General features: G+C 45.1%; 1 protein-coding gene across 2 annotated transcripts in view; it reads right to left on the bottom strand.

Moving 5' to 3' along the window:
• Nucleotides 1–13,902, bottom strand: part of SLAIN1 (SLAIN motif family member 1) — a 54,405-nt gene that overhangs the window by 9,537 nt on the left and 30,966 nt on the right. Inside the window, exons 3-5 of one of the 2 annotated variants that reach the window (XM_055118865.1) lie at nt 10,360–10,509; nt 8,828–8,977; nt 6,363–6,722 (exon numbers count right to left, since the gene is read on the bottom strand). In XM_055118865.1, coding sequence (XP_054974840.1) covers nt 6,363–6,722; nt 8,828–8,977; nt 10,360–10,509 — 660 coding nt within the window. The remainder of the gene's footprint in view (nt 1–6,362; nt 6,723–8,827; nt 8,978–10,359; nt 10,510–13,902) is intronic. The other variant, XM_055118871.1, reaches the window with a different exon arrangement.

The following is a 13,902-nucleotide window of genomic DNA, read 5'->3' as shown; positions in this document are numbered from 1 at the left end:
TGTCCAACAAAACTGACGTCCAACACAAATGTGTGAAATTTCAGAGCCGCCCACACGTTTGCATATGCGAGGATAAGGCTGGAGGCTGAAAGTCCCGGCTGAGGTGTCCATCTCCTCCTCTGCACCGAGAGGAGGATCACGGGCCACCAGAGGGCAGCAGCGCCCAGCAGAGACCTGGGCACGGCTGAGATATGGAATCTGCCACAAGGCTGTGGCCAGGGCCAGGCTGTGACACGATCTTTCTCCCTTCATTGACACAAACGGCACTCCGAGAGCTAAGGTTCACAGAAATCGGGTCACTCCGGCTCCAGAAACAAAGACTCTATCTGGTAACTCAGCCCCAACCAGATCCATTTCTTGCTCCGCTTCACAGCCAGGTGTCACACTGGTTCCCAGATTGCAGCCCAGAAGGTGACCTCATACCACCAGAGGTCTGGAGAACCTCCTGCCTCACGTGCCCTGGGCCCCCCAAACCCCGTGAAGGCTGCCTGGCCTGTACCCACTGATTTTTCTGTCACCAAATCAGCTGGACCTCATTAACGCTTACCCACATTTTCACAGGATCTTCTTAAAAGCTTCTTCCCAGCTAGTCCCTCCAACCCCTTTTTCCATAGACAATTTAACATCACAATAGCTGGCAGGAAAAAATGTCTCTTGTCAATACAAGGTGATGACTGTGTCTTGTTCTTGTTATGCACTTTATCATTAGTTTGCAACATAAAAACACCTCTCTACTTGAACTTGATGCCTCTGTGTGTCTCTAGGATTCTCCTCAGCCACCCACCTGGAAGTGCCAGTGACATCTCCCCAACAGAACGACCCCCTCTACCCATCCGCTTCCCTGAAGTGAAACACCTGAGTTGTCACTGAATCCAGGAGGCTCGCCCATTGCCCGTTCATTTGCTTCAGTTAGCTGCATTCCACAGGTGACTGCAACCATTTTGGTAACCGTGTCACTTCCTTATATATTTCACTTAATTACCTCAAGTTCTGTTCTGTCCCACAGGGAACAATTTCATCTTTGGGAAGATGAGGCCACACCTGGCAGTGCTCAGGGCTTACTCCTGGCTCTGCGCTCAGGGAAAACTCCTGGCGGTGCTTAGGGGACCACATGTCCTGGCAGAGATCAAACTCAGGTCAGCCAGTGCAAGACAAGCGCCCTACCCACTTTATTCTCTTTTAGGCCCTTAAGAATGTTATTTTGTAAGACTTGCCCTGCAAACCATTATCCAATCAAATGATTATCCAAGCCACTTTAGAGCTGGCTCTGTGGCCACTGCTCATTTCTATTTATTCTTTATTGTAGGATAACACTGGTTTGTCCTTTCTGCCTTGCCTTAGGTAACTTAGGTTTACTGGGTTACTCCCATCACAGTGCTCCCATTCCTCTGTGTTTATCTATAACCTTTTTGTGCTCTGCTTCCCCAACAGGTCAATCACCTGTATCTCCCAATCAGACTCTGTTAACTTATAAATATTGCTTTTCTCTTCCCCTTAAGTCCTTTGCATGGTTAATTCAAAGCAATGTCCTTTTAGTAAAGACACAGGAAGACAGTTAATGCTATGCTTTTGCAATTTGGAAGTTAGTTGACTCCGAATGATATTCACTCCTGGGCATCTGTTCTCTCCACGTAAGCCTCAGTTTCCCTTACTTCTTTGCACCCCCAAAGCAGGGTCCTGACAAGGGACCGATGGACCCAGGGCAACCTGTGAGCAACCTTGGCATCTAAATGGGCCAGGCCAAAGCGCCATAATACTTAACTATAAGTTTAGAGCATTGTCATGGACAAATTCTGTCATGATCCAAAAAGTAACAACTAGACTAGGACCCTGCTAGGGTTAGGAAAAATTAATCTGGTCTGAGCACTATAGTCTGAGATCTATAGCGAGATGTCCCCAAGAGAGCCACCCTATAAGTTTAATGTAGCTCTATGTCCATACAAAATAACTAATATTAAGACAGACAGACAGACAGACAGACAGAAGAAAAGTATCTGCCATAGAGGCAGGCTGGGGGCTGGGGGTGGCAGGAGGGAAACTGGGGTCTTTGGTGATGGGAAATATACACTGGTGGAGGGATGGGTGTTAGAACATCAGATGACTCAAGCCCCATCATGAACAGCTTTGTATCTCCTGGTGATTCCAAAATATACATGAATAAAAATGAAAAAAAAAAAACTAAGAATAGCAGCTAACATGGGGCTGGAGCGATAGCACAGCAGGTAGGGCATTTGCCTTGCATGCAGCCAACCTGGGTTCGATTCCCAGTATCCCATGTGGTCCCCCGAGCACGACCAGGAGTAATTCCTGAGTGCAGAGCAAGGAGTGACCCCTGGGCAGTGCCGGGTGTGACCCAAAAAGAAAAAAAACTCACAAAAATGAAGGCTTCCTAGCTACTGGCACCACTGGGTGAGGACGTGCCATGCTCCGTTCCTCACCAAACTGCTGCAGGGAGCCTCCTCCTCAACACAGGGGCAGGGGAGGCCTCCTGACCTCATAAACTGTAAGGCCGCATGACTGAAGGTCAAGGCTGAGAAAAATTTAGCTTCTGTAGAAGTTTCCTGAATGTAAGCAAAAGTTCACTCAAAATCAGCAGCCTAATGATCTGAGGTGCTCTGGCAACATTTTCCGTGTGGAGAACACTTAAGAGAGTCTCTAGCTGCCGACCTCCACAGTCATCCCCTGAACATTGGTCACTATGCACATGAACTAATAAGTCTCATACCTGCAAATTATTCCAAACAAGTCCCTTTTGATTTTGTCATTCCATCAGATGTTCTAAGAAAATCTGAGAACCTTTTCTTATAAACCACGGCAGCCGTAGGAGCTGTGAAGCAGCATATATGTATACATACACACAGGTGTATGTATACACATATGTATACACATACGCACATGTGCGCACACACACACACACACATATGCTTCTCATTTAAATACTTGGGGGGTTTAGGCCACACCCAACTGTGCTCAGAGGGCTAGGGGTGGTCCTCAAGTGTGTAACAGGGACCCATCTCTGGTGCTGGGGATTGAATAGGGGTTCAGCCATGTGCAAGGAAAAGTGTCTTAACCTTAACCTTAACTATCTCTCTGGTCCTTTGTTTACTTTTCATTCTTTTAAAACACTAGTTGCTGGGTAACATTGGGTTGTCCTTGCTCCTCCCGCAGGGAGCTGACATTTAATTGAGATATCACAGAACAGTGCCCCTGAGGCACACCCAATTCCATCAGGCACTGATAATCCTATATTGTTCTTCTCTTTCCTTTATGTCCTTTGCATGGTTTATTTAGCAATGTCCTTTTTGTACAGACACGAGAAGACAGTTGATGCTATGCTTTTGTAACACAGGAATTAACTACTCAAATAGTATTTACTCCTGGGCATCCATCATATTTACTGAAGCTTCAGTTGCCCTTACTTCCTAACACCCCCAAAGGAACTGAATGGACCCAGGGCAAGATGTAAGCTATGCTGGCATCGGAACGGGATAAGCTAAGGGCCATAAGAAGTATAATAAGTTAAGAGCATGGTCATGGACAAACTCTGTCATGACTCCAAAAGAAGTAACTGAATAAGGACCCTGCTGGAGTTAGGAAAGAGTAACCTGGCCTGAGGATATATAGTGAGGTGTCCCCAGGAAGAGCCAACCTTTAAGCCTAGTATATCTCTTACTGTGTTCATACAGAATGACCAGAAATATTAGTAAGAAGCAAATTTACTATGATTGGTTAAGTGGATTTCTAGCTGAGAAAGGAGAAAGTAATACACCATAGATGGAATCCTGCCCTTGAGGAATCCCCTAGTAATCTAGAGTGCTGAACCCTCACATGAGGTTTTGTCCTTGAGTTAATCTCCTAAAATTCCCCTGAAGGAGTGGCTTTACCTCTGTTTGTTGTCATGATAATGTTCAACCTCATCTGTGCGTACCCCACCCTTCATGATTTCTATATAACTACGCTGCAGAGGGTAAGAGGGGACTAGATAAGAACTAGTCTAGGACTGGGAGGATGGAACTAGGGTGATAGAACTGTGATGACTGGGACTACGAGCAAAACTACGACTACGACTGTGCTGTACGGGGAGAAATGGGACTATGTTTGGGAGAAGAGAGAAACAAACTGTCTACCAACCAGCCTAGAGCCCTGTTCCTCTGTTGCCCTGGTCCTTTGTCCGTGTGTGGGCTGGACAGAGGAGTGGCTCTTGGCCACCTGAATGCGCGAGTCCTGCATGCTCCCTTGTGCCTGTGCTTTTTTTTGGAAACTCACAATTAGTGACTCTTTTCTACTGATACACACACACACACACACACACACACACACACACACACACACACACCTATAGTAATTTAGAAAAATACTGGGAGACTTTCAGAGTTACTATTCTTATATCACAGTTTGGATTCACTGATTTATTTTTCAGTTTTTTTTTTGTGTGTGTATGTGAGTGCCACACTCAGTGGTGCTCAGAGTTTATCCTTGGCTCTGTGCTCAGGGATCACTCCTGAGGATGTTCAGGAGACCACCTGAAATGCCAAGGATCATACCAGGATCTAAGGCTAGTGCCTGACCCTCGGTACTATCACTCCCGGCTCCAAGAGTTTAAAAAATATTTTGCAGTGACCACGGAAAACCTAGAGATCTGAGGCAGAGGTGAGTAAGCTTTTGACTTGTTTGAGGGCAGTGTGGAAAGGGCAGGCGGTCTCCACTGCTTCCAGCACTTTTACCCCCAGGCATGTGGCGGCCACTATCTCATTCGTGCCTGACGATGAACTGACACTGCAAGACAGGCTGATGTGAAATCGTACTGAGTTTTCTAGGATGAGAAATTACTTTGGCCACATTTTAGAGTTTAAGCAACTGAACCTGCGGCACGCAGGCAAGCGGCCATAAAAGGTGTGTGTGGAAGGCGAATTTGAGTGTCCCGGGCTTTAGAACTTAGGTTCTTAAGCTGCTCATTAATTAAAGGTCCAGTCCAGAAAACCTCAGCTGCCTTCCATGCTCCTCTGCAGATCAGACCCCTCTGAGGGAAAATCAAATCAGCACAGCTGGACACCAGGCTGGGGGGTGTCCACCTTCCTACCGGGACCCAGCACAGAGCAGGTCTGGGGAAATGTGATCCTGTTCAGAGCAGTGCCTCATGCAAGCCCACTCCATATCTCTGAGGCAGAACAATGGTCCCACTGACAACGCAGATACTCGGCACGGCAAGCATCTGCTTGGCAACTAGGGTATGATATTCTAAGATGCATAAAGAAGAGGAAAGAATAAGGCCTTAGAGGCACAATGCTAAGGCAGCACCCAGAATACATGGTCTCCCTGATACGAGGGGCTATTTTTCTTTTAAATTTGAAATCTGAAAGAGAAATTTGTAACCATAAAACGAAGTGCTTTCAAACGCTCTCTTTGAGCATTGCTGTAAGTACGAGAAGGAAAAAGAAACAGCGAGACACTAAAAATACGTTAGCGGGGAATTACACACACAATTTGTATGTGGTTGGGCAATGTTTTTAAATAACCTTGTTTGATCACTTCTGGGCACAACTCAAGAAACAGCGCTCCATCATAATTAGAAGTTACAGCTCTAAAAATATGGTTGGTTTCTCCCCATTACATGCTGTTTGCATGACCACATTAATACAAATCTATACCAGGACTTGCGTATCGCATAAGCGGTTCAATAGTGCTTTGGCAGTCAAGGATTTTAACTTCAAAGAGTAGAGAAGGAAATCAAATGATAAATAGGGGGACTGGAGCTGGGGGGCAGGGGGAAGAAAAGATGCGCAGAAGACATAACCCTACCCACCATGTTGACATTAGAGCAAACAAGTCTCCCGGACCACACCAAATTGCAGCCTTCACATCCCTGCTGCCACATGGTTTCCAACTGCAGATGGCAGGAAACAGGAGGCAAAGATCCACCCAAGCTTCCTCCAAATGTGGATGTGGCGAGCACTGCCTTCAAGCATGGTTACCCCAGCTTCCCAACTGGCCCTCGGGGAACACAGAGGAAGCCCCTGAAGGTTCAGGAAGGGTGAGCAGAGAGGTGGCTCGGTGCCTGATTCCCTAAAGCTCTGCTAGGAGCACAACTCGCCCGGCCTCGCCTTCAGCCCGACAGCGACAACAGGGAGATGCCCTGAACCTGTACCATTCACTCTGGGCTCGCCAGGCCACTGTGTTTCCTCAGAGTTCAAGTCTATAGAACTGGGGTTACAGGGAGACGCCAGTTAGCACAGAGTGAAATTTCGATCAGACTACTAAGGCCTGGAAGATGTGCTGAAATCCCGGACGAGTCATGTGTTTCTGACCCTCGAATCATCTCACGGCGACAGACACATCACCCGCCAAGGGAGCACATGACCTACCTGCACTGGTCCTATTTGGTTGCTGATCGGGAGTCTGGGCTTGAGGTGAGTAATACTGCTGCTGCTGCTGCTGCTGCTGCTGCTGGTAACTGCTGGAAGGGAAATACTGGGAACTGGGGCTCCTGCGACAGTCCCGGATGCTGGAGAAGGTCTGGGAATGGGGGATTCCTCTTTGGAAAGTCGCACACCTCGGAAGGCGAGGCTGGGGTGGTGGTAAGTGATCAAATTCTTCCTCATCCTCCAGGCTGAAGCGATCAAATTCTTGATCGCTACAAGTCCCCTTCTTTCCCGAATTCAAGGACACGCTGGAACTATGTCTTGACACTGATGCTGACGTAGAAGCATAATCTTGCCTGAGACCTACAAGCATAACAGGAAATGGTGTTACCTCATGGCACAAGTTCGTTGTTGCAAGTAGCACTGTCATCCTGTTGTTCATCGATTTGCTCGAGCGCGCACCAGTAACGTCTCCATTGTGAGACTTGTTGTATTGCTTTTGGCATATCAAATACGCTATGGGTAGCTTGCCAGGCTCTGTCATGTGGGCGGGCTACTCTCGGTAGCTTGCCGGGCTTTCCAAGAGGGACGGAGGAATTGAACCCAGGCAAACACGCTACCCGCTGTGCTATCGCTCCAGTCACATGTTAACCAGGTAAAAAAGTTAAGTTCATTTTAATACAAAACACAGAACTTGTATGGAAGGAATTATTTATGTAGAAATCCACAATTTTGCTTTAATTCCCAAAAAACCAGATCCATTTATCTCCTAAACAGGTAAGACGTAAAACAACAGTCATTTGAAAATTGATTTGTGAAAGCTTTCCCCTGATTCCACTTAGGATTCTATACAATGCTATAGGTCATCAACCCATGTCTAGCCATTTGCCCCAGATGTTTCCTTTTGAAATCTAGAAAGATACTTGGGAAGGTATCTTAGGAAAATCTTCATACTTTGCCAAGCTAGTTGACTAAAATAATCAACTCTCTGCCCAACTTAGAAAAATCAAACAAGTTTAAAATCTGGAGTACAAGTATTTTTCTAAGAAAGCCATCTCTTTTTTTTTTTCACTTGTTACTAATATCCTTTTTTCAAAAAGCATACTGACACATCAGTACTTTAGAAGTTTGGGGCTATAGCTATAAATTCACATGTAATACTAAGAAATATTTTGGAGATTCCTTGTGCCTTTGTCCAGCGACCCCTGTCACCCATGGTAATATTTACAAAATTATAGAATAACATCAGAAGACTGGAAGTGATACAAATTGATCTTATTTAGATCTTCAGTTTTAATTCAAAAATGGGTGTTAGCATTAAGATCAATATAATTTTGTTGCCAACAGGTTCATATATCTACTATTAGTCAAAATACTGAATGCCTCTGAAGCAAGGTACAGAGGTACTGAACAGTTTCATGTAAATGTATACATCTATATTAAATCCCTTGTGTTGATTATCATTTTCACTTCCCATTTGACAGCTTGTCCCTAATCCCCAGTAACCACTAACCTACAAATCTCTTTCTAAAATGTCATCATTCCAGAAAGTTCTGATCTAAATAGGATTATACAGTATGCAATCTCTTGGGATCATCTTTTTCACTCAGCATAATTCTCTGGAGATGCATCTGAGATGGTACTTGCGTCATTAATTCATTCCTTGCTGTTCAATAATACTCCACGGTACAGATGTACTGCTGCTTGATTAACCATTCGCCCAGTGAGCAATGTCTGAGCTCGTCCTGGTTTCTGCTATTACAAATAAAGCCCCTGGAAACATTGATCCATGGTCTTCCATTCATCTGGGATTAAGCATAAATGCAACTTGCCCATCCTTGCAGAAATTTCAAATTTAGATTTTTTTCTTTCTTTTTGGATTATACCCAGCAATGCTCAGGGGTTACTCCTAGATCTGCACTTAAGAATTACTCTTGGTGGTCCTCAGGGGACCCAAGGATGCTGGGAACAGAACCCGGATCGCCGCCTGCAAGGCAAATGCCCTACCCACTGTACTATTAGGCCCCTAAAATTTAGATTTTTTTTTTAGGAGACTGTAAACCTGTAGTGGCTACAGCAGCAATGCTCCTATGAAGATGTTTTGATCAGAATGAAGTCCTAACCCCTTACAGTGCTCACAAGAATGTGAGAAGCATTTACATTCACTACCTCCAAGTTAGGCTAGCACAGGAGAGAAAATCCAATTGCTTGCACCTTCCCTGGGGAAGAATTCTAGAAAGTCCATCTGACCCCTACCACAGCTCATGTGGAAGCATTTATCTTCTTTTATTTCCCATTTAATGTAGAAAAAAGTAGCCACCCTTGATACAGTTCTAGATTTAAAATTGATTAGATAACAAAGTTGCAATATTAATACCAATAGATCTAGAAAATAAATGTATGTGAACATTGTTCTATCAGATTGCAGGGTTGGTGAGTCCTTGTCTAAGAACTGAAAAGGAACATACTTTCTTCCTGCAGACGTGCCATGATCTGCACATCAGTGAGGTCCTGTAGCTTATAGCCCATGGAGATCGAGTCATCCTCCAACTCGGAAGTGCTCAGCTCACTGTCGATTGATGACTGGGGACTGAGGGGGGACCCCCTGGAGGTGTAACCTTGAAAGCAAAGAAAGACACTTATTAGCTCACAGCACTGATACTCCTCTGTAAGGTTGCAACACAAGCATCGGCACTAAGGAGCAGTTTCCTCCTTTTCTCGTCATGCCACTCAGGCAACAACCATCTCTGGCGTTTGTTCTTCTCCACTTCCAGACCCAAAAATTAACCTACCAAGTTTAGGGCAGGAGGGGAAACCTGCAAACAGCACATACTCACGGACACTGGCAATGCACAGATCGTCTTGCACCTGGGTAGCAACTCATTAAATATTTACTCATTTAAAACTGCATCTGGTACATTAAAAAAAAATAAAACACACATGGAGGCTGGTGCTGCTGTGTTCACAAAGCCTCGTGCATGGTTTATGTACCACTCAGCCACAGGTGGGACGTGCCAGTGCCGATGTACTCAACAGGTACTAGACAGCACTGCTAGATGTGGCTAGGAACAGTCCCTGATGAGATGCACAAACTCATATGCAGTCGTGTATTAAAAAAAAAAAAACTGAGTGTAGAGTAGACACAGGGGACTTGTAGTCACCTGAAGGTGGAGAATCTGTGGCTGGCAATTAGAGAGGCAAGGAAGAGAGGACCCCAGGGGGAAATCATAGCAGGGGGAAACCAATCCCTAGCTAGGCATGGAAATGCTGAGATCTCCATCTCGTAAGTGAAGCACAGAAAAACAGGACACCAAGGACTTATCATCACGGCAAAACGACCTCCACGGTCTTGGACACTTGATTTGAAAAGCCACTGAGGCTTTTGGGAGCTTGTCTTTCAGTGTAGCTAAGATTGCCCAATTGACACGACCGAGCATGAGATTTACAGTTTATGGCCAGAGCTAAGAAACAAATGAAAGACATGGGCCTCTTTCACGAGTGGTGAAAAAGGCTGATTCCCCGTCCAGCTTGTCTTCTTTTTTTTTTAAATTCTAGTTTGCCTTCGACAGGGATTTTTTTAAAATTTTTTATTAGAGAGAGAATCACTATGATGTACAGTTACAAACTTATGAACTTTTGTGTTTGCATTTCACTCATACAGTGATCGTTTACCCATCCCTCCAGCAGTGCCCATTCACCTCCACCAATGATCCCAGTATCCCTCTCACCACCCCCACTCTGTCCCCCACCACCCCACCCTGCCTCTGAGGCAGGGCATCCCTTTTGTTCTCTCTCCTTTTGGGTGTTGTAGTTTGTAATAGAGACACTGAGTGGCCATCATGTTCAGTCTATAGTCTACTTTCAGCTCGCGGCAGCATTGGTGGTACAGTGGTGAGCATAGCTGCCTTCCGTCCAGCTTTTCAATGCAAGCCGGACATGAGCGTTTGCTTTAGCGAGAGAAAGGCAAGGCAAAGCATTAGCCAAGAGGTTGAAATATTACCTGTTCGTTCAGGTGTTAGTATTGCTTTATTTGAAGTTTTAGAGAAGCTGGAAGTATTAATGCCATTGCTATAAGGGCTGAGTCTTGCAACAGGACTATAGGGGAAAGTCAGGGAGACATTTGAAGAGAAGAGACTCCGCCATCGGCTAGCTGTCGTAGAGGCAAAAACAAACAGCAGCAGTTAGCAAACAGGAAGCAGGGGTTGATTTGTCACAAGGAGAGAGGGAAGCCGTTGGTTTGTTGCTTTGTTTTTGGTTTTTTTTTTAAAGAAGACAAAAGGAAAATCTCAAAAGAATACCTTGACTCCCATTAATCAAAGAGACCAAGTCAAAAACACTTAAAATTTTGTGACTCAGTTGTGACTCAGTCTTATCTATATGCCTCTGAAGGGCAAAGGAAACCAGGGCCAGGCAGTCTTGGTTGCTGGGGAAGACCTCTCCAGCCCTGGGTCCCTTCCTCAGCACCACAGACCCGCCCCGCCACCACTGTCCAAGGTCCCCACAGCGTCATTTCAGAAAACAAACCACTCTCCCCTCCTGGTTAAAGCCAGCATGACTTCAGAGTCACGGAACTTTGCTTGCTATAACTACATTAAAAATGTTTTGTTTCTGCACAAAGCTTTTCGAGTTTTGTATCACAAGCTCAAAATAAAAACTCAAAAGAGATTGTTATCTTTTGTAGCTGTGGGAAATGTTCTCACTAATAACTATTCACCACAGGACTATATTTTTCTCTCTTTGGTCCTGTATTTTTTTTCCCCTTTCCACAGTCCTATACGTTTTGCCTTTCAACCTTCTTAACATAAAATGCGGGTCAAGAAAATTTTAGCACTGGGAAGACTGCATAGGGAAGACTCTTGCCTTGCATGACGCCCCTCCTAGTTCAAATTCCAACACTGCATATGGTTGTTTCCTGAGCACCACTAGGAATGACCCCTGAGAGGAGCCAAGTATGGCCCGAGATCTATGTACTACTCCCCCTCCAACCAAAAATGCTTTCTAAAAAGAAAAAGTTTAAGGGAAGAAATTTTTTTGGATTGTGAAATAAACTTAAAATGAATCAGTGTTTCTAAGTAGCCTTGAGGCCTTGAGTTAAGTCTTGGTACAGAGCATATAGGGAACTGGTCTACAAAATCACAGAAGGGAACTTAATATTAAAAAGTACAGGTCTTTGAAGCAATAAATGTTTATCTTTAATATTTTACCTTTAATCTTATGAGGTTCCTGAAGAATAATTTTCACATTACTGTATAGTGTCTTGATACCAACAAAAACATTCTTAGGCACCAACAGAGTTCAAGAATTCACCTGCGTCCGGACACTACTAGAATTCATATTATATTCTGTAATCATGAAACCAGGCTCTCAAGATGACTTCAGGTGCCAGCAATAAACAAAAATTGTTTGTTTTCCCTTTTAAATTGAATCACCGTGAGATAGAGCACTACAAACATGTTCAGGATTGTGTTTCAGTAATACAATGTTCCAACACCCAAAAAAAAAAAAAAAGTAGCGGTAGATGGCAGGTATAGAAGTAACTAGTGATGAAGAATTTCTTTACAAAATGCATTTTACAAATTTTCTGCACTAAAACATATGTTATTTACAGGACAAAACTCATGTAACTTACCCCTCCCCTCCACCTTTGGCTATATTTTTTTAATAAGTTTACTGAATTAAAAAAATTTAATTTTTAAATTTTTTATTGAATCACTGTGAGATATACAGTTACAGAGTTGTTCATAATTGAGTTTCAGTCATACAATGTTCTGATACCCAGCTCTTCACCAATGTACATTTCTGGCCACCACTGTTCCAAGTTTCCTCATGTGACATTTAAAGGTTATGATTATACATATTAGGGACGAGAGAGAGAGTGGCTAGGGCACTGGCCTTGCACGCGGCTGACCGGGATTTGATCCCTGGCATCCCATATGATCCCCCAGCACTGCCAAGAGTACTTCCCGAGTCCGCAGAGTTAGAAGAAACCCCTGAGCATCACCATGTGTGACAAAAAATAAATAACGAAAAATAAAATAAATGAGCAGAAGGGTGACAACAGCAGCTGGGGGTGGTGGGTGTCAGGCGGAGAAGAGAATCCCAGCAGACCTGGAGTGCCAAGGCCCTTGCTGAACAGAAAGGTTTGCGGAGAGGTCCACCAGCTTCCTGACTGCAACAAGCACCTGGAGCCGAGCACCTCCCCTTCCCAACAGACACAGCCCGCTGGATCCCTGCACTGGGGGAACTAGCAGGCGCTGGCACCAATCTCACAACAGTGGTGTTTCAGCATCCACATCATTTCAGAGGGGGCACGGTCTCCAAACCTAGCTCCCAAGCCCTGGGCTCTCTCCTAGCCAGCTGCCTGCCTCAGCACCAGTCACGTGACTTCCTGTGATGTCGTTCACTGCGGTTCCGCACCTCCTCCTCTCATGCTATGCCACAACCTGGCTGCCTGGCACCCCCCAGCTCCCTTTAACAGCTTTTAAATCTGTAAGCCCATCCCCAAGTACACTAGAGGTTCTTCAGATATGTAACACACACACACACACACACACACAGAGTTCATCTCTGCTCTCACCAGTCATCAGTTATCTTTTACTCAGCATCTCATTAAAACAAAATCCGTATTAGAGAGAGAGAAAAGAAATCAATCGTCCTTTGTGAATGCTAACTTGCTCCACAGATGATGTTATTTTATACCAGTTTGATCCCTTGCCAGGCAAATTACAGTGGCTGCGTGTTCTCACCCGCAGATGCAGGCGCCAGAGCGAACAGTAAACAGCACTCACCATGCCAGCCCCTCAGCACAACAAGGCCACAGTGACTGTGGCTGTGACAGCAGGGTCCCCACCAAGAGCACAATTAGCATCTATCTCCAGAGAGAATGCGCCCCATTGTCCTTGGCACCTAGGAGGCTTTGAGAATGATTGGGGAGGCCAGATAACAAAACAAGGCTGCTGTATGGTATGGGGGTCTGCGGGCTGGGGTGGGATGGGGGGAGCTTCGCATCGAGCCACTCTCCACCTTGCTGCTGAACAATCGGAAAATCATCTAACAGGAAAACTTCTTGTGGAGAGTAAGACCAATGACGCTAGCTATTTACAGGGTGATTTGATCTCTTTTCTCAGTACCTTCATTTCACTGGGCTTTTTAAATACAAAACCATTCAATTCTTTGAGAAGCTCAATGCTCATCAAAGAGAACTCGGGAAAGAGAAAGAGTTGAACTGAAGGAAAAGATGGGGTAAGTTTCTGAGCAAAGGTAAGAGTTCCTCCTACGTCCATCACTTCCAAGTGACAGCGATGTGCAGGGAGAGCAGGGAAACAGGTAGGAGGGAAATTCCTAGTACGGCATGTCAGAAGGGCCCAGGATACGCACAGCAACCCTCTCACACCTCCTGCTCTTCCTCAAACTCTTCATCTCACCCTCTTGCACGCCTTAAGCCCAATGTAAAGCGCCCGCCCACTCGGCCCTGGTAAAAGCTTTATAAAATGTGTTTTCTCACATTTCCTAGGCATCCTACTGAGGGAGACCTCACATCAGC

Source organism: Sorex araneus, chromosome 1 (genome assembly GCF_027595985.1).
Source record: "Sorex araneus isolate mSorAra2 chromosome 1, mSorAra2.pri, whole genome shotgun sequence".
NCBI classification, from domain to species: domain Eukaryota; kingdom Metazoa; phylum Chordata; class Mammalia; order Eulipotyphla; family Soricidae; genus Sorex; species Sorex araneus.
Note: the sequence above shows the minus strand (reverse complement) of the source record. Positions and strands in the feature narration are given on the sequence as shown.